General features: G+C 39.9%; 1 protein-coding gene across 4 annotated transcripts in view; it reads left to right on the forward strand.

Moving 5' to 3' along the window:
* PRKACB (protein kinase cAMP-activated catalytic subunit beta) overlaps positions 1–25906 on the forward strand; it is a 128527-nt gene that overhangs the window by 62883 nt on the left and 39738 nt on the right. Inside the window, exon 1 of one of the 4 annotated variants that reach the window (XM_006120296.4) lies at positions 6594–6616. The exons of the other annotated variants lie outside the window; for them this stretch is intronic. Within the exon in view, the coding sequence (XP_006120358.1) occupies positions 6610–6616 (7 nt within the window). The 5' untranslated portion in view covers positions 6594–6609. Of the gene's footprint in view, positions 1–6593; positions 6617–25906 lie in introns of those variants that run through there. 4 annotated transcript variants of the gene reach the window in all.

Consider the following 25906-nt stretch of genomic DNA (forward strand, 5'->3'; position numbering starts at 1 on the left):
ATTTAATTTTTATTAGATATTTCATAATCCATTTTGTGGTAATTTGAACACTAAAACTAGAGCATAAATTCATTGTTTACTATTTCAGATTAATGCAGTGTATTAATTTTGATTTATACCACTAGTTATCTATCACTTTAATTTTATAATCTTAATTCGTGAGTGCAATTTTATTTATATTGTAGAAAATATGTATGATCAGAAATAGGGCTCAACCAGGTGCATGCCCCCCCTTACTTTCTAAAACACACAAAATATTCAGAGTTCATAATTCAAGCCAAAAAATAACAAAGTTAATGAGATCAAACTGGTTATCACTGCTGTGTACATACTCTACTGTAAAACAAATAAGTTATTTAGGAATTTGTGTCCAGCCTGGGGTTGGAGAGGGTGAGGCACCACAGAGGCCCCTTGCCAGCGCACTCTGGGCCCGGGAATGGGAAGGGGGCTGTGCAGTCCAGCTCCTGTGGTGTTCCCCAGTCCAAGGTTGGGGAGGAGGGGCTGTGCGGGCTGGCTGGGCGTGACCATGTAGGGCAGCCATGCAGTACTGGGGAATGGGGGAGGGGTTTGGCTGTGGCCCGTGTGGGGGAGGGGAGAGCGGGGGGGGGGAAGGATGTGCTGCGCATCCCTGGTGGCGCTTGTGGGGGGGAGAGTTATGATAGTGGGACCAGCAGAGCTTCTCCCTCTCCCCGGTGTAGTGTTGGGGGCTGGGGGGAGCAGTGGGGAAGAGGTGCCACCTTCATTGTCCAGCAAGAAGGCAAGCCCTGTCTCCAGCTGGCAACCTCCTTCCTGGTGCGGCTTCCCCAAGTGGTCACTCTGCAGTATAGCTGTTCCCTGTGCTCACTGCCCCCAGTGCTCATTCTGCAGTATTGTGTCTCTCTGAACAGCCCCCTCCTTTTCTATATAATGGAAAACAGTCAAATTCCAGGCACATCCTGTTCTCTTGCACAACCAAACCATGAATTTGCTTTAAGTTAGGATAAGAGAAAAAAGCTGCATACCAAATTTGGTGGTCTTAGCTGTTAATGTTTAGGAGGAGTTCTTAAACAAATGGACTCACAGAACAAGACACACAAATCTCTACTATATGTAATATATATAGGGGGGAGGGAGGGAATGAATGTATTGTCTTATTATTTGCTAGCACATTTACCCAGTGTTACTTGGGTCATAACATAAGAATGGCCGTACTGGGTCAGACCAAAGGTCCATCTAGCCCAGTATCCTGTCTGCCGACAGTGGCCAGCACCAGGTGCCCTAAAGAGGGTGGACTGAAGACAATGATCAAGCAATTTGTCTCCTGCCATCCCTCTCCAGCCTCTGACAAACAGAGGCCAAGGACACCATTTTATCCCCTGGCTAATAGCCTTTTATGGACCTAACCTCCATGAAATTATCTACCTTCTCTTTAAACTCTATTATAGTCCTAGCCTTCACAGCCTCCTCTGGCAAGGAGTTCCACAGGTTGACTACAGGCTGCGTGAAGAAGAACTTTCTTTTATTAGTTTTAAACCTGCTACCCATTAATTTCATTTAGTGTCCTCTAGTTCTTCTATTTAGGGAACCAATAAATAACTTTTCTTTATCGGCCCTCTCCACACCACTCATGATTTTAAGTAGGGTCATTAAGTAGGGGTTCAGGGAAGGGGGCTGGAGTAGTGGGATGGGGAGGTTGTAGGAGTCAGGACTGGAGGTATGAAGGGGCTCAGGGCTTGAAATTGGGGGTTGTAGGAGTCAGGGTTGGGTCAGAGGAGGGGCTTAGGGTGGGAAGTGGAGGGTGCAGAAGTCATGGCAGGGAATTGAGAGGTATGGGGGGGGCATATGTTGGGGAGGGAGAGGGGAATTGAAGGAGGTTCCCGGCTGCTTGGTGGGACAGAGGGAGCCATGCTGGCTCATCAACACATGAAAAACTTCCTAACAGTCAGCGTGATTAAAACTGGGATAAATGCATAGGGAGGTTGTGGAATTGCCATCACTGAAGATATTTAAAAGCAAGTTGAGCTAAACCAGGGGTGGGCAATAATTTTTTACTGGGGGCCATTTCAGAAATTTTTGAAGGGGCCCCTGGCTGCACCGGAAGGAGCAGGGCCTCAACTGGAAGGGGCGGTGTCACAAATCATTGTGACAGCAGGGCCACGATACTTCCCCGCTTTCCTACCCACAGATTGGTCTGAGGGCAGGGGAGCAGGTGAAGTCTTTGCTTCCCCCCCCCCTCCGCCCCCAGAGATTATCCCTAGGCACCAATGCCCCTGGCAGTGGGAGAAGACTTCGTGCACTCCCCCGCCCCCAGGTCCTAATTGGCCTGGGGGCGGTGGAGCAACAGGGCCTCTGCGGGCTGGATCCACCCGCTTGGCTGGCCGGATTCAGCCTGAGGAGGCCCTTTTGCCCACCCCTGATCTAGAGTCTCGCCCTACTCAACCAGTCTCTTACCAGTTTTCCCACTCCTCCGAGTTCATTCTGAAGTATAAACTGTGCCTGCTAGCAGACTCATCCCTTTGAATTTATGAGAAACAGTCATATTTCAGGCAAACCCCATTGTCTTGATACAGCTAAACACTTAACCTTGCTTTAAGTCAGGGCTACTCAACTTTGGAAGCCCCAGGGGCACACTGATAATTGACTGCACATGCCGAGGGCCGCAACTTATATGCAAAGTTGCATATAAATGCAAATATATATGTAAATAGCTTCTATCACACTGACAGGCATGAATACAAAGTTTAAGGCATGACTACACAACACGCAGGCCCCATTTAAGTCAGTTCTGCTGATATTAATAAAATGAAATATTTTCCCGAATTCCACCCATGACAACACTTTTAATGAGCAATGACAGTCCAGGAATTTAACTCCAAAAATGCATATTGACTACTTTTTGTTTTGTGTAAACCCAAGCCACATTGCGGAGCTGCAAACAAATAGGCTGTGGGCCACATGTTCAGTAGCCCTGCTTTAAGTTATCATAAGAGGAAGCTGCATACCAAATTTGGTGTCCTAGACATTACTATTTAGAAGGAGCTCTTGAACAAATGGACTCAGACAGACACACACACTCTCTCAAATATATAGTAGATATATATATTTGAATTTATTTTTAAATGTAACTTGTATTTATTTCATACATGAATTTGGTTACAGTAGTGGGTCAGAATGCCACAAGTAATTTTTATTGTTGAATGTAATAGGCTTTAGCAAAATCTTCCTATGTCATAGTATTGTGTTATGTAGAAAAGGCCAAGTTAACACACATGCCTAATGTGAATTTGATTTGTGAATGTGTATGCTTGGAATGGCTGTAATCTCAAAAGATGAAAAATGAAAGACAAACATGGAAACCAGAAAGTTTAGTCGAGAGACAGAATGGAGGTAGAGGACTCTGCTGAGATGGAAAGGGATAAACTAGTTTTGTGTTGACATAGAATTGTTGTGAGGGTAGGGATAAGTGGCATGACCCCAGGTACCTTAAACTTTTCACCTTAGCTTCATAGTAAAAAGTATGAAAGGTGCACAGACTTGGGTTTTGTTGGTTTTTTTTTTTCTGTAAAGGGAACTTAACAGGTTTATTGTCTATGATGTGGGATTCCTCCGCATGTGCAAAGGGTATGGTTGAGGCATTGGGGAGGCCCTATCCATACTGCTGACCCAGAACCATGCTGCCCTGGATCAAGAGGGGCAGAATGGATGCAGAGGACTATGATATCGATTGTGTTCTCTCCGAGATCCCCATTGGGAGGACCTAATGTCTGACACTTTGGTATAGAAGGATAGCTTTACTATTAAGGCACAAGGAATTAGGGGTCATGGGTTCCATTCTTGGTTGTGCCATAACCTTCCTGTGGGAACCTTAGCAAGTTACTTAATTACTTTGAGTGTCAGATTCTCCCTTTGTAAAACAAGGCTACTACATCCCCAGTTCTTCCCTCACCTGTCTTGTGAGATTTAATTCATAAATATATGTTGCACACTCATATGTTGCATACTCCAGAAGTAATATAATATAAAATTCCATCTAATATTCAAAATAGAAAGTACAAATCTGATGAACCTCTGAGCCCCATGATCCCCTAACATGTCTGAACCACTCTGCAATACTAAACAAGTGTGTCTTCACGAGAAGAAGATAATATGTTTCATCAGGCTCTATTTGAAGCTTTCAACAAATTTCTTAAATGTTGAGAATGTTACTTGAAAAATATTGTAGCAGTGTCGTTAATTCAATAGTTTAATAAAAGGAATAAATGGTATTGACCTATTAATGACTTCACAAACTGTGGCCTGTTTGCATATGAGCCTCTATTTTAAGACAAGCTTGATTGCATGACATGTTTGAGGAGGAAATGGAATGTCATATCTGTTGATGAAACATAGTGAGCGCTTGTTCTTAAAGTGCTATTTTAAGCAATAATTATGCACAATGGTTGTAGCATTTTTGTGTTAGCAGAGTTTGTGAACCAGTGACAGTGGCCATGAATATACATAATTTTAAGTTGAAATTTGCAGGTATTAACTGTAAATCTTTGCTCTGAGTTTAATCCGTAGACAAAGAATAATGCATGCATTATGTCTATATGTATCAGAGGGGGTAGCCGTGTTAGTCTGGATCTGCAAGCTACCAGGAGTCCTGTGGCACCTTATAGACTAACAGATGTATTGGAGCATAAGCTTTCGTAGGCAAAGACCCACTTCGACAGGACTCCTTGTCACTATGTCTATATGGTATATTTAGGACTCTTAATTCACTACTATTGTGGCTCTCAGGTCGATAGGAACAGTGAATGCTGGGATGTAGACAAAAAGCCTGTCTACCCTTAAGTGCCAAATTTTCTTGCTTTGCCTCTTCAGAAAGAAATACTGTACTAAATGTATTTTACTCTCTTTGTGTTTTTACAGAGTACAACATAAGCAGAAAAAGAGTAGTCTTGATCATATCAGACTGCATAATAGCTTTTCTTCATGTCATAGAATAATGTAGCATAAATATATATATTTATTGATAAGCACTTATCTAATAAGCAGCATAAAATGTTCATAAATGTCCTCCCACCTCTGCACTTGTTGTGTTCTTATTAACTGTTTAGGTGACACTACATGGTGCCCTACCTAGTAAATTGTTCCTGAACTCTCCCAAGTAAATATAATTCTAAAAGGAAATACAAGCAGGAGGACCCTTATAAATACTGAGGTGACTAATAAAAGTTTATTTTATTAGTATAACACCCACTGTTGTAATGGAATTTCCTGAATGTTCTTTTTCTCGGTTGAACTTGTTTTGCAAAGCACTTTTTGATGCAGCTACAGTACTTGAAGAGGAAGTTGCTTCTTTGTGGCTTTTTAGTGCATTTAGTTATCTAGACTTGTGGTTTAGTAGTATGAGTGGGTTAATAGGGTATGTATTCTGAACCTTGGGTTCTCTTCCTGGTTTTGCCGTTGACTCAGTGTTTGACCTTGAGCAAATCATCTGTGTTTGTTTCTTATTCTGTAAAATAGGTAACATGTATTTAAGAGTCTTTGGATGAGGTTATTTTGTGTCCCTTTTAGATGTGTGTGTGTGTGTGTGTGAGGAAGCCATACTCCTTAATTCTATGGGAAAACATTGACAGAGAGCACATGTGATTGGCCAATTTTTATAATGATGATTTTACAACAGGAACAAATTAGTATGACTTCAGCATGCAGAATTCTGTATTTCCTCTTCAGTTCCTGGGTAATTTAAATATGATCAGTTGAGCATCTACTCTACTTATGTTAATGTAGAGATAAGAGTGGTTAAGATATATTTTAATGCTGCAAATCCCAGTCTCCAAAATTGCCTATTTCCATTACTCATATCAACCTTCCATTTTCCCATAATTATTAAAAATGAGATAACATTAGCAATCTGGATTACACAGTTTATCAGAAGAGTCACTAATATTATGTATTTTTAGTGTATGTGAGTACTGAGATACTATTAAAATGTGAGGTGTGTAGGTGATTAATAGCGGAGAGAATTTAATTTCTGATTCAGCATGGAAATATGTTCAAAAAGAAGTTACATGCACTAACATGGAGTGTCTGTAAGCTTTTGAAAAAGAAACACAATAGAACTTCAGTGGGATAAATGCTAAATGTTAAATAAAAAATATAGAGGTGTATATTGTCTGGATGGATTAAATCTTTTTGAGTATCTTTTGGTTTGGTAGAACTCAATAGATAATTCTGGTCTAAGGTTGCCATGGAAACAACCAGTGCTTGATAGAATCGAGACCATCTTAAAACATCCTGGCTTTTTAATGCTCCCCCTTCTTCCCCCCTGCCATTTTCAGTTGCTTTAGACATGTAGAGGTAATGCTGGTTAGAAAACAAGTAGTCTAATGAGCAAAATTAAACATCCATATCCTGAATATCAATTTGGTGTTTAATACTGGTATTTCGTATTTGATAGTTGTTTCACATCTCCAGGAGTTCTTAATGAAGACAAGATTTCTGGATTTATGTGTGCTATCTGTTATACTTCTAGTGTATGTGAGTTTACTGGATCAGTGCTTGTATCCCTAGAGATTAACATAACTTCCTCAAGTGTTGGATTAATGTTATGAGCAATATGTTTCTGAACGCTAGCTTTTCAACATGAATGGTAAGTCTTTTTATTACCTATCACACTGCAGTGTGTTTTTATTTAATAATACTTCCTTCACAGTATAGAAAAATCTACCCTGTTATTCAGTCTTTCCCACATATTCAATAGTAAATAAATTAATAGATTAAGCTGTTTTCATAATTGAGTCTTTATGAGTAATAAAAATTAACAAATCATAAAGGTTTATGCTTTGTATCAAACATCAGAGTTTGTCTTCTTTGCTTTTCATGTTTCTTACTAGAAATAATCTCATTCTAAATCAGTAAATAGAAGGCATAACATTTCAGATGAAGAATTTGTAATGTGATCTTGAATTAAATCATTTATATAATCCTAGAATTTCCTTTGGTATACTTCATTTAATTCTATTAAAATTTTATTTAAATGTATGTAATTATAATTTGCAAATTTTGAACATTTTTAGTCTTTTACTACTGAATTCCATGAATTAATTTATTCTGATAAAGCTTTTATTCTGTCTAAATGGTGGGATAACAGGATTTTTGAGGTCATTCATGGAGGGAAAGAGAAATTCACTTAAATGAAGGCATTTGACATTTAGAATTAAAACAGATCTAGTAAATTAATTAGATAGATATTTACTTACCAGAAACTTGGTGATTGTTAATATAGCTAATTATCCTTTATATAAATATAAATTGAGATAGATTTGTGAAGCTGTTTATTCCATTTTGGGATATCAGTCAAAGTTGAATCAAAATATATAAGCCAAAAATACGATTTTATTTCTCAAAAATAATGTTTTGAAAGTTGTTTAAAAAATGGAGAAAACTTAAATCTATTTGTTTACTTGAGCTTTTCTTTTAATTTAGTTTTTTTTTTAAAGGATTTTGTTAAGATTACAAAAAGTAAAACTTCATAGTTTTGAACGCTTTGGAAATGGAAGTGGTTCATAACTCTGAAATGTTTATAATGCCGAACAAAACATTATGCTTATTCTTTCAAAAGTTTACAGCTGAACGATGACTTAATACAGCTTTGAAACTTTACTTCGCAGGAAATAAGTACTGTATTTATTTGCTTTGGGGGTTTTTGGTCTCCTCCTGCCTGATTGCATATTTCTGGTTTCAATCTGCATGTGAGATGAAACTTGAGAGATATCAAGATGTATCCCTCTGACACACTCAGAGAAAACTGTGTTGAACAGTCCTCACAAGCAGCCTTAGCACATCTTTTGCGCTCACTTATTGCTTCCTCATCACTGCACTGCTCTATCTCACCTCTTCCATGAGGAATATTGCTTCTTGCTGATGGAGGGGAAAAAGAACTGCGGAGATTTATCCCACATAGATGACATTGGATGTAGGAAAGACAGGTGAAGTTACAGTAACATCTGTGTTGTGGGGATCTTCCTTGAAATGAAATGCTTTGTTCTTTGAGTACTTGCCTATTTTAGGTGAGTGTGCGCCCATGTGCACAGTTGTAGGAGATTTCTGCCTAAGTGATATCTGTAGGGCTGACTGGTGCTTTCTGGAAAGGTGTTCCCGTGGGGTGGTATATTAGAGGCTTAAGGCATGAGGTTGCACCGATCGCTGTTTTGGTTAATGGCCATTGATTTATCTGTCCACAAAAATATCAAATTCTTTTTTGAACTTGCTTATATTTTGGCCTTCTCAGCATCTCCTGATGATGACATTTACTGGTTGACTGCATTGTGTGAGGAAGTACTTCCTTTTGTTTAAAACAAACCTGTTGATTATTAATTTAATCGCGTAACTCTTGGTTCTTGTTTTATGTGAAGGGATAAATAACACTTGTTTATTCACTTTCTCCATGCGCTATTTATCATTTTATAGACCTCTATCATATTCCTCCTTGCATATCTCTTCACCAAGATGAATAGTCCCATCCTCATATTGAAGCTTCCATACCCCTAATAATTTGTGTTGCCCTTTCTTTTCCTTTTCCAATTCTCATGTATCTTTTGAGATGAGGCAACCAGGATGGCATGCAGTATTCAAGGTGTGGGGATACCATCGATATATGTAGTGGTGAGATATTTTCTGTCTTATTGTTTCTTTCTTTGTGGTTTCTAGCTTTTTTGACTGCGACTGTACATTGTATACTGTACATTCTCCCAGCTCATCTGATGGAGTAGGTTTTTCCCATGAAAGCTCATACTGCATATATTTTTGTTGGTCTCTAAGGTACCACAGGACTACTCACTGTACATTGAGCGCATGTTTCAAAGTACTATTTGCAGTCACACTCCGTAAAGATTTTAGAAAAAAAATAATTTAAACTACAGATGTAAAAGAGTAATCAGTTAGACGACTACCTGATAAGCTTAGAGTCATGCTGGGTCCCGGACTGACCTCCACTGCAGCTTTGCAGTTTAAAGGTAGTTGGAGCCAGGCTGCCTGTACATCTGGCACCTAATACATTTAAACTTCAGAGCCACAGTGGCCCCTTATCGACTAATTGTGTATTCAGTACAAATTGTATCGAGTACAAGATTAGTAATTTACTTGCTACTTAACATCCTTAATTTAGACCCAACACTTTGCATCTATAGTTGATTGTTTTCCAATATGCATTAGTTCGAATTTATCATAATTGAATTTCATCTTCAATTTCTTACCCAGGCACCATCAAGTATCATCAAGGTCCCTTTTTAACATTTTGCATGCTGCTTTGGATTTGAGTATTTGCAAACTTTACTACTTCATAATTTGTCTTTTTCCAGATCATTTATGAATACGTTGAACAGCACAGATTCTTGGGAGCCCATGCAAATTACCTCTATTTATTCTGAAAACTGACTATTTATTCCTACTCTTTGTTTTCTGTCTTGTAACCATTTACTGATCCATGAGAAAATGTTCCTTTTTATCCAGTGTTGCTCGCTTTGCTTAACAGCCTTTGGTGAGGGACTTTGTCAAGGACTTTCTGAAAGACCATGTCAACATATTTTGTGACCCTCTCAAAGAATTCTGATAGATTTGAAAAGGGAAATCATGGCTCCCAAAAGTTATGTTGACTCTTCCCCCACATATCGGCTACATCTAGACTGGCATGATTTTCTGGAAATGCATTTTCGAAAAAGAGCGTCTAGATTGGCACAGACGCTTTTCCGCAAAAAAAAGGCCCGATCGCCATTTTCGCAATCGGGGCTTTTTTGCGGAAAACATATCTGAGCTGTCTACACTGGCCCTTTTACACAAAAGTTTTGCGCCAAGGGACTTTTGCCTGAATGGAAGCAGCATAGTATTTCCGCAAGAAGCACTGATTTCTTACAGTAGGAAGTCAGTGCTTTTGCGGAAATTCAAGCAGCCAGTGTAGACAGCTGGCAAGTTTTTCTGGAAAAGCGGCTGATTTTCTGGAAAAACTGGCCAGTCTAGACACAGCCATCATGTTTATCTGCACATCTGATAATTCTGTTTTTTTGCTCTAGTGTTAAGTTGTTTGTCTGTAATTGCCAGGATCACTTAGGGAGCCTTTAAAAAAAAAAAAAAAAAAAGGCATTGCATTAGCAAATCACAATTAAGTTTTGCAGTTTCACATCTGAGTTCTTCAGGACTCTTGGGTATACCATCAGAACAATACCATCTTGTTCTGGTGACTTCTTATTGTTAAGTTTATTAATAATGTTCCAGAACATCCTCTATTGATCCCTTTAATCTAGAACAGTCCCTCAGATTTGTCACCTAAAAAGGGTATCTCAAGTGTAGGACTCTCCTTCACATCCTCTGCATTGAAAACCAAAACAAATAATTCATTTAGTTTCTCTGCAATGGTCTTGTCTTCCTTTAGTACTCCTGCTAGTTCTAAAATATTCTCCAGCATGCCCCTTCTGTATCTTTACCCCTCGCATACATCTTGGAGGCTGATGGGTAGCACTTCCTCTTGTCTTTTCCCCCCACAATTTGATATGTGGCCACAAAAATTGGATTAATGGAGTCAGTCACATCAACTTTGAATTTTGTAATTTAAATAGTTTATTTTTATCATAGATTTTTGTTTTTGGGGGGGGACTGTTTTGCTCATAAATTGGATTAAAAGAGGATGCATATTCTGTGCGTCCATGAGGTAATGTAACTGGAACCGCTGCATCATAATTGCATTATTAGGTCCAATGCTGACAACACTAATTCTTCAATCCATGCCCTCACAAAGCAGTTAGCTTGACTTTAAGGTAGTACTATTAAATTGTTAAAAATAAATCATGATTAATCACAAGATTTAAAAATTTTTGATTAATAGTTGTACTCACACTGTTAAAAATGATAGAATGCCAACTTACATTTGATAAATATTTTTGAATATATAAAACATTTGTAATTTTCCCTGTCATGATAAAGAGATTGCACTACTGTACTCGTATGATTTGAATTGAAAAGTACTATTCTCTTTTTTTAATCTAATTTTTAAATGTGTTAATTTGTTTTGAGTTAACCACTTGAGGTAACTGTGATTAATTTACAGCTTTAGTTTAAGGTATTGCTTTACTCAAGCTAGAGACTTATGATGTATGAATGGGAGTTGGATTAAATTTGAGAGGCATCTTGAGCTAACAAAAACAGTGAGCACAAGTCCTTAGTCTCTGAGATCAACAAGGACTCTTTTCATCTATAAATAAGATTCCCTTATTAGGACTCCCTTATATTTCTTCAAAAAACATGGTGATTATATCAAAGGGAACAGGAGATGGCTGAAGTTAAATACACATCTTTGTCCAAGTGGCCAGGTCCCAGAAAGACTCAAATTTACCAATTCAGCTTCCCTGCTTCCCTTTCTGAGATCTCAGGCAAACTCATTATATCAGCTTTTGAAATGTACCCTCCTGTGTATCTCTCAGGTTATTACCAGTACTCATACAGTTCAGCTGTTTAAGATGTGAAAATTGGGAAAATATTCCATAATTTCATAATATTCTAAATGTTTTAATTTTATCTTTATTGTATATTTAAATTAAAAGTTGGTGATCAAATGCAAAATATGTTGAAGTGTTAGCTTGAAAAAGCTTCTCATTTAGCAATATAGATTAGAAAAGTATGTTTAGGTGTCTTGACTCTCAACAATCTACATAGACTTTCTCTCTGACCTTTTATACTAACTATTCCTTTCTTGACCTAGATGCAGAAATTTTCCTTAGGATAATTTAGCTTTTAGGGTTATCTTTCTCAGAAATTTCTAGCTCATTACAGTCATGCTACAAACCATAGCATGAATCTTACACTCCGGGACACTTATTCGGTGGAATAAATTTGTTACAAATCAGTGATCTAGTCTTCCTAAAAATACTTGTCAAAATGCAAGTGAAAACATTCAGAGAGACAAAGTTTCCTTTAAATTGACTAAAAATTTCCTTTGACTAAAAGTTTCCTTTTAAATTGACTCAAGTAACTAATTCAGTAGTCCTTGCCATTAGGGCTTGGTGCCTATGATGCTGCAGTTATAAAACTTTAGTCGGCTAAGGAGACTACACACATCTATAGTTCCCAGTCATCAGATACTGCAGTTTACTAACAGAAAACCCAGTATTTATACTTGCTTTTCTCCCCAACTTGTACTTGGGAATCATACTTCAGACCTTCAAAAAGTTAATGTTAGTTAAAAGCCATCCCAAAAAAAGGTAGTTAATGTATTCCCTCGTCTAGCCGACTTGCTAAAAAGGTCTGAATCATTAAGAGGACACCATCACGGGCATTAAAGCATATAGTACAGTTATCTCAAAATCTAGACTTGGTAATCAGTGGGATTCTTTTGTCAGTTATTTATCTTCCTTTTGGATATTGGCTCACCTGCATGCTCAGAGGCACTTTAGGAAGTATCTACTATTTCTGTCATTGAAAAGTATAGACCAGTGGTTCTCAAAATGCAGTCTGTGAACCACTAGTGGTCTGCAGCTGCCTTGCAGGTGGTCCGCAGCTCGAGGCTCAGCCCCCACCCATCTACACTGCTTGTTTTTGCGCAAAAACCTCTTGCCTTGAGCAGAGAATATGCTAATGACAGAGTGACAAATGCTAATGAGTGCTTCATTAGCATACTCTGCTGGCAAAACCCTGCAGTGTAGATGTAGCCTGAGTGGGTATGTCTACACTACCATCCTAGTTCGAACTAGGGTGGTAATGTAGGCAACCAGAGTTGCAAATGAAGCCCGGGATTTGAATTTCCCGGGCTTCATTTGCATAAAGCCGGGCGCCTCCATTTTTAAATGTCCGCTAGTGCGGACTAGATAGTTCGGACTAGGCTTCCTAGTCCAAGCTACCATTACTCCTCGTTTCACGAGTGTGAGTAACTGTTTGTGCTATTTAAAGGCGCAGTGTAGTTTCCTACCTATTATTATTATTCAAATTCTTTAGAGAAGTCTTCTGCATTAGATGCCATCTTACATAACCTTGAGTCCTCAGCAGATTATTTGGCTTCTTAAGAAGTGGTTAACTCAGTTCTTAATTTTTCACTTGCAAGATAATTTTTAACTGCAGTGTTTTTTAGCAGAATTGGGATAGCATGAATGCTTTCAGTTCTTTTCTGTTCAGCCTATGCCTCTCCTCATATTTGGACAAACTTATACTATGGTTTTATCTTATTTTTCTCTCAAAACATTTGCTCTGTTATCAATACAATATAATAAGTACTCTTACATACTTTCTGCCTATCCCTTTCCCACAGTAAACCAAGACAAATTGTCGTGTGTACTTGCTGTGCATTGAGTTGTAAGAATTTGTTTGTTTACACATGACTTCCTTCTTCAGGAAGCCAGAGTCTGTTCTATTTAAGGACCACAAATAGACCACTAATACGTCTCAATTGTTACTGTAGGCAGCCATATCCTGTAAAAATTAAAAGTAAACTCCACAAGGGATATTTCAGCATTCATACATGTCAGGTGCTAAAACCCTACATAGAGCTGATTTACCCTAGCAGCCTGACCAGACTTGTCTTATTAGATTGAACTCAGATGTAAAATGTTGTGAGTATCTGAAGCAGAGATATCTAGGAACCAGGACAGAGGGCTTTTGCAGGGAGCAACTCCTAGACACAAACAAGTTCTAAAGCAGGGATGAGCAATCATTTTAGCCGGGGGCACACTTCAGAAATTTTTGAAGTGACCCTGGGCTGCCCCAGAAGGGGCGAAACCTCAGGCAGAAGGGGTGGGACCAGGACACTTCCCTGATACCCCGCCCACAGACCTTGATTGGCCTGGGGGTGAGGGGAGCACATGAAGTCTTTGCCCCTGCTCACCCTCAGAGAGAACCACCAGGGGCCTTGGGGGCCAGGGGAGCATGCAAACTCTCCTCCCGCCCTGCCCTATCCTCGAAGGGGCGTGCCACATTTAGAGTCAACTGCCAGCTGCTCAGCTGGCCATTGACTCTAAGCACCACGCACCCTTTGCAGGGTGAGAGTAGGAGCAGAGGAGACTTCGCACACTTTCCCCCACCCTCAGGCCCTGATTGGCCTGGGGGTGGGGAGAACACAAGAAGTCTCTTGCTCCCTGCCTCACCCTGCAGTGGGCACACAGTGTTCAGAGTCAAACCTGGCGGTTGATTTTAAGCCCTGTGTGCCATTGGTGGGGGAGGAGACTTCATACGTTCCCCTGTCCCCTGACCGTGATTGGCCTGGGGGTGGGTGAGTGGCAGGGTGTCCGCAGGCCAATAAACCCACTTGGTGGGCCCTTTTGCCCACCACTGTTCTAAAGCAAACTCAGACTGAAATTTTGCTTTCTGTTTTAAGTTAACAGTAAAAACCCAAGAGTGATGTAAATTTGGACTGCATATAGTGTACTGTATTAGACGTGGGATAAAAATGGTACATACTTGCAGAAAGTTACTCAGTGAGTGACACACACAAATCAGCTACCTGTATGTCTTTGCACACATTCTCTAAGCAAGCATCTATACCTCATGGGCAATCAGCATTATAGCGAAGACCTACTAAATCAACTGTTGGTAGTTTTCTTGTTGACTTCAGTATTCCACCAGAAATAGAAGTGCAAGGGAAGTTGACAGCAGCGTTTCTCCCATTGACCCCTTCCCCCTCCACAATGGAGGCCCCACAGCAATATGACCTAAGGTATGTTGACTCCAGCTATGATATTCACATAGCTGGAGTTGTGTATCTTAGGTCGAAATTGCCCAGCAAGTCCTCCAAGCTGTAGTTTCTTTATTTCTCTATTTTCAAGAGACACTCTAGCCCAGAGTGTAGGAGAAAGAATGAGCTGAAGCGTGGGCTTGGTTCTAGAACCAAAGTAAGCAAGAGTTATACTATGAGTAATAGGCAGGCCGTGTCAAAAGCAGATGTTTGCCTGCAAGTTAGTGTTTTTTGGCACTAGAACTGCTAGCACTGCTAAAAGCACATGAAATATGTAAATACATTCCACCAAGACAGTACAAGGACACCCAGCTAAGTACATAATAAAATAGTTTGAAACATCAACGGGGAAAGCATAACAATGTGTAGTGAATACTTTGAAGGAAAGTACAAGGGGAGGTACCAAACGTGTCATTAATTCGTAAGATGATATGTTAAGGTGTGTATTATAGAATGTTTATTTTTGTTTATAAAAGTTGGGGTACCTTAACTTAACTCTTTGGCTGACTTCCGGGGCGATAGTGAAATCCATACTATTGATTGAGCCGAGTACAAACACATAAGGGGCTCAGAGTCCATTTAGCTACCTATGACTATTAATGTACATTGCTTGACGATAGACCTGACTTGGGTGCCTTCATATTTTATTTGAGGGTTTTTTTTTGGGGGGGGGGGCTCATATGAAGTATATCATGCTAGCTATCTGCGCAAAGCTGACATATACTGAGTGAGCATATGAAAAAGCATGCAACTGAACGATTATCATCACTAACAGAGCAGGAGACCTGTCTGGACTCCACACCAGTGAATCCTGAATTTACTGCATTGGTGTCCTGAACAGGGGTGGGCAAGATATGGGCCACATTAGGGATCTGGCCCATGATCTGACCTGCCCTGCCCTGCCCTGCCCTTCCCTGCCCTGCTGCTGTTCCACCCGCAGGCCAGTTGAGACCTTATGGCCAAGAAATGCGCAAATTCATTCGCTGTTCCAAGCAGCTGGTGGCTCTCTCTCCCTGCTAGGGACGTGTGGCAAATAAAGGGAGCCATCAGCCATTTTGAACTGCGAATGACTTGGCGAGCTCCAGTGCTCTGAGGGCCTGATTGGCTGGGGGGTGGGGGAGTGTGTGAAGCCTCTTCGTGCTACCAAGGGTGTATGGCACCTAGAGGGAACCGCCAGCTGTCCAAAACAGCTGGCGGTTTCTTCTAGGCACCATGTGCCCCAGGCAGGGTGGGAGGGCAAGAGACTTTGCACCCTCCAATGCCCCAGGTCCCGATTGGCCTGGGGGTGGGAGAGCATGTGAAGTGTACTCCCCTTTCCAAAACCGCCCCTTTCCAAAATTTGTGAAGTGCTCCCCCCGCCCTCCACAAAAATTTTGCCCACCCCTTTTCTAGTCTTTAGTACAGATCCAGGATGTTCCAGTACCCTAGAAGGACTGGTTTAGCCCACATCTTTATCTGGTAAATGCCAGTGTCTGTACTAGAAAACTTGAAATTCTTGTTGTGAATTCATGTATAACTGGGGTTGGTGGGTAGTTTAATCAATGTCCATCCAAGAGATATCACGTAGTCCAGGTGTTGGCAACCTATGACTTGCGAGCCAATACCCCCTCCTGAGCCCATGCCCCCTCCCAGACCCTGCACCCCAATCCCTGCCCCAGATCACAGTCCCCTCCTACCCTAGGTCACAATCCAAACTCTTGCATCTCAGCCCCGTGCCTCAAGTCTCACAACTGCCTCCTTCACCCAAACTCAGTGGCTCCCCAACCCAAAAAAGATTCTGCACCCCTGCCATAAATAAAGACAACGTTGGACACAGTGCTTTTGTGTTGGACATATTTTACTTTATTTAAAAATGAAGCCTGTCCAGCAAGCCCCGAATTGGGGCCCAGCCCCCATCTGCTCGCAGCTTATAACATTCCTGCACCCCACTACACACACACCAACTCTGAGCCCATCATACATCTGAACCCCCTGCCCTGAGCCTCTCATACACTCCAACTCAGATTCCTGCACCCCGATACCCTCAACCTCCTGCCATAAGATTGACAGAAGACGACCTGAATGCATGCATAAAGATGGATTTGACCAGTTATGATGCAGACTTCAAAGAAATGCATGAAAAGGTGCAGTAGCAGAAGTCCCATTAAATAGTCTGTGACTACAATGTTTCATTTATGCTATTATTAATAATTATATCAATTATCAATAATATAAAGTTTTATATTTCGAGTCCTGCAAATGGGCATTCTTATATAGCTATTTGTTGACCACTTGTTCTGAATTTTGATGTAGTTCAGCTCTTTAGTTTGAAAAGAATGCTGACCCCTGACCTAGTCAAAAAGTAGCCGCTGTTTCCAGGGCATCACTACAATATGTACCTGCATTATAGAAATAAGCGTTTGAGATAAGAGAATTGACATAAAACTGCCAGAGTTGTGAAAACTGGAAGAGTTGTGAAATTGACAGTCATTTCTCGCTAGATAGCTACAGCTCTCTCTCAATATTCTAAACTAGTTGCGACATCTTAGATTTTGAATACCTTCTTCATGAAATGTTGGATGAAGTGACCAATATGGGGTTTTTTTAGGTTTGACTTTTTAATCTTTCATCAAATATATTCATCCTGTTTGAAGTCTTAGTGTCTTTAGTTTTAGATCCTTTGTAATGTTAGAACTGAAGAAAATAATCACTTTTTCATCTCAACTGTCCATTTGTAATGATTGAAACATACTGCAGCATAAAGCAGTTGTCTTTTAAAGGAAAGCTAGTATGGTTGCTGATATGTGTTTAGTTAAGTAATCGTGTAACCATTGAAAAAAGTCAGCAGTTACAAGTGGGGGTAGAGGGCAGGTGGGAGCCACCTGGGCCCCTCCCCTACCACTCATTGCTGCCTGTGAGACAGCAGTGTGGGTTGCAGGGAAGCCAATACATGCAAGGAGCCGGCTTCAAAGCCAGCTCCCTGCACACTCTGGCTCCCACCTGCTTCTCCTCCCACACTGCTCCCTCTGTATCAGTTAACATGGAGGAGAGGCAAGTGGCTCCCTTGGAGCTGGTACACAAAAAGCCAGCTCCCCATGGCTATGTCTAGACTGCAAGCCTCTTTCGAAAGAGGCTCTTTCGAAAGATACTTTCGAAAGAGCCTCTTTTGAAAGAGAGTGTCTAGACTGCATGTTGAACTTTCGAAAAAGCGGCTTGCTTTTTCGAAAGAAAGCATCCAGTGAGTCTGGATGCTCTCTTTTGAAGAAGCCCTATTTACATTGAAGAACGCCTTCGAAAGAAGCGACGAGGAGTCCTGTGGCACCTTATAGACTAACTGAAGTGTAGGAGCATAAGCTTTCGTGGGCAAAGACCCACTTCGTCAGATGCATGTAGTGGAAATTTCCAGAGGCAGGAATAAATATGCAGGCCAGGATCAGGCTGGAGATGACCAGGTGGATCCAATCAAGGAGGATGAGGCCCACTTCTAGCAGCTGATCTGGAGGTGTGAATTCCAAGAGAATAGAAGCTGCTTTTGTAGTTAGCAAGCCATTCACAGTCTTTGTTTAAACCAGGTGGATCCAATCAAGGAGGATGAGGCCCACTTCTAGCAGCTGATCTGGAGGTGTGAATTCCAAGAGAATAGAAGCTGCTTTTGTAGTTAGCAAGCCATTCACAGTCTTTGTTTAATCTGGATTAAACAAAGACTGTGAATGGCTTGCTAACTACAAAAGCAGCTTCTATTCTCTTGGAATTCACACCTCCAGATCAGCTGCTAGAAGTGGGCCTCATCCTCCTTGATTGGATCCACCTGGTCATCTCCAGCCTGATCCTGGCCTGCATATTTATTCCTGCCTCTGGAAATTTCCACTACATGCATCTGACGAAGTGGGTCTTTGCCCACGAAAGCTTATGCTCCTACACTTCAGTTAGTCTATAAGGTGCCACAGGACTCCTCGTCGCTTTTGCAGATTCAGACTAACACGGCTACCCCTCTGATATTCGAAAGAAGGCGTTCTTCCTCGTGAAATGAGGTTTACCGCCATCGAAAGAAAAGCCGCGTTCTTTCGATTTAATTTCGAAAGAACGCAGCTTGAGTCTGGACGCAGGGGAAGTTTTTTCGGAAAAAGGCTACTTTTCCCGAAAAAACCCCTGAGTCTGGACACAGCCTATATGTACAGGGAACCTGCATGTTACAATGCACTTTAATCAATGAGCTCAGGCTCATGTGTTAAACCATCTATATGGTTTCACTTTCACATCCCTAATTTTTGGTTGCTTTTCTTTCTGGTCCTGTGAATTGATGTTGCATATACAGAAAAGTTCATGTCTCAAATTTTTAAGTCCAGGGTTTTACATTTCTTGAGTGAGATCTATTCAGCATTAGCTAATTTGCGTTGGGTTCTGCCGCCCTGAAAAGACTCAAAATCAGTTCCATGTTGTATTATACTGTTCCATTCTGTTATTAACATTAACCTTTAAGCTTTTCGGCGTCACTGCCTCTTTCAGTGGCCACTACTATCTATTCTAGAGAGATTTGTTTAATAAAAAAGGGGTAATGATCAGAGATTACAATTGAAAGTATATTTGAGCACATTACTCCTGCTAGGATAGAAGAATCAAAGAAAAAGACAATCTGGCTATAGGAGTCATAGTGGAATAGAGAAAGAAGTATAATATATTTCCTTTTTATGCAAGGATCTCCAAACATCCTTCATTTAAAATTCAGTAAAAGAGCTTTTCGTTCCACGATCAGTAAAGAGACAGCACTAACCCTGCTATTAAGTATACAAGTCTGTCCAACTTCTCATACAAGACTCTATGGCTTTGTCTACACTAGCAATTGAATGACAACTTTTGACTTTCAAGATGTTTTTAAAAAATCCCCCCAAAGGCAAAAGATTTTCCATCAAAAAGTGCTCATGTGAACAGTGATTTGTTGGCAGGAGCACTTTCTTTCTGACAGCTAAGCGTGCTTTTGGGGGATGGACTTTTTTATTGGCAGGAGAGCCAACAAACAGCGGCTACACCGTGCAACTTTTAGCAGCCTGGCTGTAGTGACACAGCTGTGCCTCTGTGCCTATGACAGTTTCCAGCCAGAAAATGAAGAAGGCAAGCACTACACCTCTACCCTGTTTGATCTGAATCTAAAAAGAAATTGTTGCTTATAGAGTTAAGGCCATAACAATGGAAAATAGGTGGGCGCTCTAACCAGAGTCCCTTTAACAACCACATAAAACTGCCTTGAGCTCTGACACGGACTTGGTTACAGTATTAACAGGGCAAAGGGTTTCAAATCATAAATGAAATCATTTATAGAAAAACATTTTCTGCCTTTTGATTTTGAGACTTTAGGAGAAGGTTGTTTTTCCTCAATTTCTGTACATTGAGGCTTGAAATTTATTCCTAAATGTGTAGAGAATGCTAATTGAAGTAGTTCAAATTATCTTTACACAGCATTTGGATGCAGCAGCTGCCATTTTATTCTCCTTTCCCACTCACTTCATCACTGTATCCTGCCTCCCTCTCCTTCTCTGCTCCTCTTATTTTCCCCTTACATTTTCTCCCTCTGCTCCTTATTCCCTGCTATATATAGCTCTCTGTCCCCATCTGGGGTTGTTCAGAATGGAGTAATTGGAATAGTTAATATTGCTTTCCCTTTACTATTAGTGTATGCAGTGAAGTATTCTTGGCCCACCCATTTTATTGCTAATTTTTTTTTATTCGTATTTCGGCACATTGGTGTCTTGCAGACATGGCTCGTATGTATTTTTATTTAAAATAAATAAAAATCTCACTCATCTGTTTCAGCCCCTCTCCCCCCCCCCCCAAAACTCTGACCCTTCCTGCACTTTTATTCCATGTAACCCAAAACTTCTTCATCCCTGATTCAGCCCCCACCTTCCCCGCCCCCCATACACCTTCCCACCCAATGAATGCCCTCCTACACCCCTTCTCAGGTCACAACCCCATCCCAGACCTTTCACCCCGTCTTGCACTAGGTTACAACCCCCTCCCAAACTCTGCATTCCTTCATCCTTCACCCTCTCCCCTAGGCCAGAATCCTCTCCTGTACCCATATACCTTCCAGTCCCTGCACTCCAATCCTCTATCCAAGGTCACAACCCAAACCTCTGCACCCCTACCCAAGGTTGTACACTCCTCCCAGACCCTGCATCCTCTCCTGTTCCCCAGTCCACTACCCCAGTTCACAGTCCCCTCCTTCATGCAAACTCCCTCCCAGATCCCACACCCCAAGTTCCCTTCTGCACCCTCTCTGCATCCCAGACCCCCTGCATATCCTCTATGTGGCCATCGACCACTTTCCAAATTCTTGGAGTGCCCCCTCCCCCACCATCAAAAATTATTGCCTACCCCTGGTTTAAGGAGTTTGTTGGTATGACCCCTGCACATGTTTCATAACAGTTTATGAATAGTAGGTGTCTGATTTTTAATTTTCAGGGTGTGATTTAGATACTGTATTTAAATTGAACTCATTGCCACTAATGTAAGGAAACCTATCATCATGAGATTAGGAAATCTCCAAGTTTACAAGGCTCAAAAAGCACAATTTGTAGACTATGAAATATTTCTCAGCCTGGTGTTCTACATGTAGAGTTTTACCTAAAATTCTGTTACTTTAATAATAAACTAATTCACTAGCTTCAAAATGGCAATATTTAACCTGTATTTTTTCCTTTAGGAAACCACCACTTCCTGCAATGCTCATTGACTTTCCACCCATTTAAGGTGTATCATTTAATTTTTAATCCTGCATGAAAATGTTGGACACTTTGTGGAAAAGGCTACCATGGAAGACCCTAATCAAAACTCCAGGAGCCACAGAGAGTTGTATTTGCATCAGCTGACTAGCTCTGCTTGTACCATGCTCCAGTCTCACTGGATTTTATTTTTACCAGCTATTTTTCACATTGCCAAAATTCAGATATTTTGCTTTTGTTGAATTTTTATCAGTTGCGTAAGGTCCTTCAGTTTCTATTTGGAGATTAATTACATAGCTAATTGATCTCCTGGGAGACATCCTAATACATAGCACTAATGTCTGTTTTCAGCTCCAAAGACTTTTACAAGGATTTATAAAATCCACACTTAAGCCATATGAGTTTTCAAATTATCCCCATTTCAGAGAGGGAAGACTGAGGTAGGGAGGTTATGACTTGGTCAAGACCACAGAGTGAATGCATATAAAAGATGGACTTAGAACTCTAGCGGATAGTCCTATATTTAGACTGTTCCGCTCTTCCAGTTGTTAGTGTATCATGTTTCAGTCATAAAGCATTCATATTTATCTGTATAAAGGGTAACTTTAGTGTTATAAAATTAAGTGATTGCTATTTCTCACAGATTGAACTAAATAAATATATTGTTTTTTGAAACAAGATTATCCCGTGCATTCTCTACATGTATTTGTATATTGTGCTAGTAGTTGGAGAGTAGAATAGAGACTTTATAGAACGTATTTTTTATTACACTGATTATCATGGCAGATTTTAAATGATTATATCACAGTCTCTGAAATTGCAATTAAATTGTGTGTTGATAAAGGGCATGCTAAATGCCAAGCAGAAACTGGCATTTAGCACAGCAGATGGGAGGTTTGTAATGCTCAGTGTTTAGTTTTGATCAGTTTAATTTTTGCTTTCTTTCCATGATCCTATCCATAAATTCCTCCACCCCCAACTTCTGGCATGTTGGCTTATGGGAGTGGGTGGGTTGTACTTGGGAAAAACAAATACATCTCTCTGTGTTCAGGTTGGGGAGAGGTAGGGGAAGAAAGGCAGAGTAATTCATATTGTTGTGGCTCAGTACTAGCTGAACCTCTCACCTGTTCTGTAGTGTGTGAGACCTCCGGACTTAATCTCTCTTAGTGGACTCTCCACTATTCTCCCATTCTTACATTAGGCTTTAGGATGCAGTACCCTTTGTACTGAATCTGCTTACTCCAACAGTCCTCACTTGGCTCAGAATCTGCAGTTTTTCCTTTCAGGAGCTTGTGGCCAACAATAAATGCAGTGACCCAAATTGTCTCTTTAAAACAGAATATCGTTTAATCCTAACAGGAGGGAAAACGTCGAGGCACAAGAGAAAAATTATTTTAAAAAAAAATCTGCACACATTTATCTTGTGGAGAGGCTTAGGGTACCTCAGGCTTACCTCAGACACTTAACTTCTGAGAGCCTGGGTCCCAGTCTGTTCCTCTCAAGTCTCTCTGACAATTTCATATCCCAAGAGAGAATGTGTGTTCTTTTAAATTAGTTATTCACTGTTCTCTCTTCCCAGGCATTTGTTAATCCTGCTGGTCCAAAACCATTTTGGTAAATTCTGCAGCTGGTCAAGCATAAGCATCAAAATGAATCTCATTGTCTATAAAGTTTGTTGGAGAAGTGTGTATTAGTGTGCACCAATGTTCTGAGTGCATTTCCTGACAGTCCTGCTATTAAATTAACTCTGTATATGCATATAGTAATCAAATAGCACATCTAATACTCATAAAATGTTACACTGCAGCTGAAAATGTCACATGCACTTTAAGTTCAGTCATGAAAATCAGCATTTTGAAGGTATTTGTTGCTCTGTTGTACAATAATGAGACTGAAATTTTATTCTGAATTATTTTGGTGGTATTGCCTTCTATTTCTGAGCTAGTCAGCACTCACTGTACCACTCACATAAACTGTCTTAAAGCAAGGTGAAGGGCAGAAAAAAAATCATACATTTTAAGTTAGAAGAGGCTCTCATCATCTAGTATACAGAACCTTGCCCATAAACCCACACTCTCTGGCTGAGTTACCAATGTCCTCAAATCAAGTTCTAAGAGAACTTTCCAATCTGTTTGTAATCTGTTTCCTATGCTACAAAGGAAGGTAAACTGCCCACCTCCCCCACCCCCTGTTTTCCAGAAGATTACAGTAGTTGGAATCCAGTATCATGCAGTAAATCTCTTTTCTGTTTATTATTATTTATTTTTTATATAATTGGGTTGTGGCTGGCTAACTTAAAGAAAAACACTCAGTCTTCAATAATTTTGCAAACTGATTTTTATTATATTCTTCTTGACTTTTCACTTTTAACTTTTTAATGCAACCCTTCTCTTCCTAGATTAGCATTTAGCTGTGTGAAGTTGTGTTGTGTTTTTTGTTTGTTTTTGCTTTAGTACTTTTTACTCAAACATTCTTTGATATAGCATGATCCATTATCCCTATGTGAGGAAAGATTGGTTCCTTCTCGTGTCCCTTTTTGGGGGGATAAGGAGAGCAGGTTGGAATGAATTTGCTTTCTGTATGTGTTTGGAAATGCATAAAACTTTTTTCTCTTTCTTTCCTCTCTTGATCATCTCATCTGTGTGGGTGAATGTTCCTGCAAACCCTTGGTGAACGTATAGAGACCTTTGGTATGCTCATTCTTTCATTAGAGCCCAGAGTCACAGACTATGTTATAAAATAACAAAGATCAAAAAACCTAACAAGTCCAATCATAACATTGAAAAATGGCTAAAATGTGCACATGAGGGTAACTTGGAAATAGTTATGTGATAAATCTATCTTTTTACATGGTCTTGTCACAGCTTGGCACTCCAAAAAAAATGTTGTATGCTCTTTTGATCCTATGTATTTTATAAAACAATATCTAAAAATACCTTAAATGCAGGTGTTGGTGTTCTGAGACCAGAGTTTAAATTTTCAAAACTGCCTAATTTCCATTTTTTGAAAGTTTCTTGGGTACTTAAGTGGTTAAATCACACTGATAATCATTTAAATTTCACAGGGCCTTAGGAAGCTTGGTAGCAGTGAAAAATGGGACCTAGACTATGTCTACACTATAATTTTTTTGCCAGAGTAGGGCTATTAGTATACTATGCAGGCAAAAAACTGTTAGTAAAGACACAGTAATACTCATAAAGTTGAGTTCTTTACCAGTATAGTAAAGTGTGCTCCCATGAGCTAAACAAGCTATATTGGTAAAAGTATGGCTTTGCCAATAATAGTTGTATCTACAGTTTTTGTGAGCATATCATTGTTGTTCAGGGATCACATCTCTTCACTCCCCTGACCCACATAGCTGTGCCATCAAAAGTTTGTAGGGTAGACAGCCTTGCACTCCTAAATCACTTAGGTGATTTCCTTTTTTGTTTGTTTGGGGTTTTTTTTTTGCAAATGTTACCGCCAGATATTTTTATGATAGGGATGTTTCACCCCAATTATTTGTAACATCCTCTATGTAACATTGTAACATGCCATTAATGTTTAAAATAAGCATATTTAAAGGAAAAACAGGTGGGATCCAGAAACTTTATTTGAAGAAACTATTTTTATCATTGCCTCTGAAGAGAGCAGACAAAAGCGATGTAGGATAATATGGATGATTTATATGGAAGAAAAACTTCTGTGACCTATTGAAGTTGAACAGCATTTATTCTCCTGTTTCACTCAACTTGAAGCTCTTGCCAGAATGTTTTTTTAAATATTTAGCATGTTTAGTCCCTAATCAGAATAGAGTAGAAAAAAATGATTATTTGTGAAATGCCCTAATTCAGAATTTTTCTGTGCAATTAAGTATGGAATTATATATATTTTAAATAGACAGTGACAGATACCCTGAGGATATTGAATGAAGCCAACAATGTCAAAGAAAGAATATGATTCAGTGAGGAATCACAAAATTTCTTTAAATTTTTAGGTCTGCTCTGCAATAGAGGGGCAAAATTATTCCTTATAGTCTCAGCTATACCTCTTTATATAATGTCACGTTTTTATGTTCTTCCACCTACTTCCAAAAAAACCCAGTCCCCAAACAAAACATATTTCCCCTGTCTTTATTAACATGAAATATTTTTGAGGTTACTTGAATTTAATTCAAAGATAGGTTTATAAAACACGGTTAAAAAACTGCCACCCTATTATTCTTTCCCTATTGGCTCAGTCAAGTGTGAAACCAAATGTTCGTAGTTTCTCTTTTAATAAGGAGGAATTTCATGCCATGGGAAGCCTTTACTCATTACTCTCCTTAAATGAGCTTAGGTAAAAGGGTACATTGCTTGAAAGGCAAAGGGAATGTTTTTTTATTTCCCCTATTCAAGGGGGATGTGCTAATTATTTTACAGATCAGTCACTAAAATATTTCATTTTAATTTACTCTAACAGTGAGTAATTTCTTCATTAAAATACTGACTACTGTGTCTCTGTTTGCATGGTTCTAAAACCAAGGATAATGTATATTCCTCAACACTCTATCATA

Source organism: Pelodiscus sinensis, chromosome 9 (genome assembly GCF_049634645.1).
Source record: "Pelodiscus sinensis isolate JC-2024 chromosome 9, ASM4963464v1, whole genome shotgun sequence".
Lineage (NCBI taxonomy): Eukaryota > Metazoa > Chordata > Testudines > Trionychidae > Pelodiscus > Pelodiscus sinensis.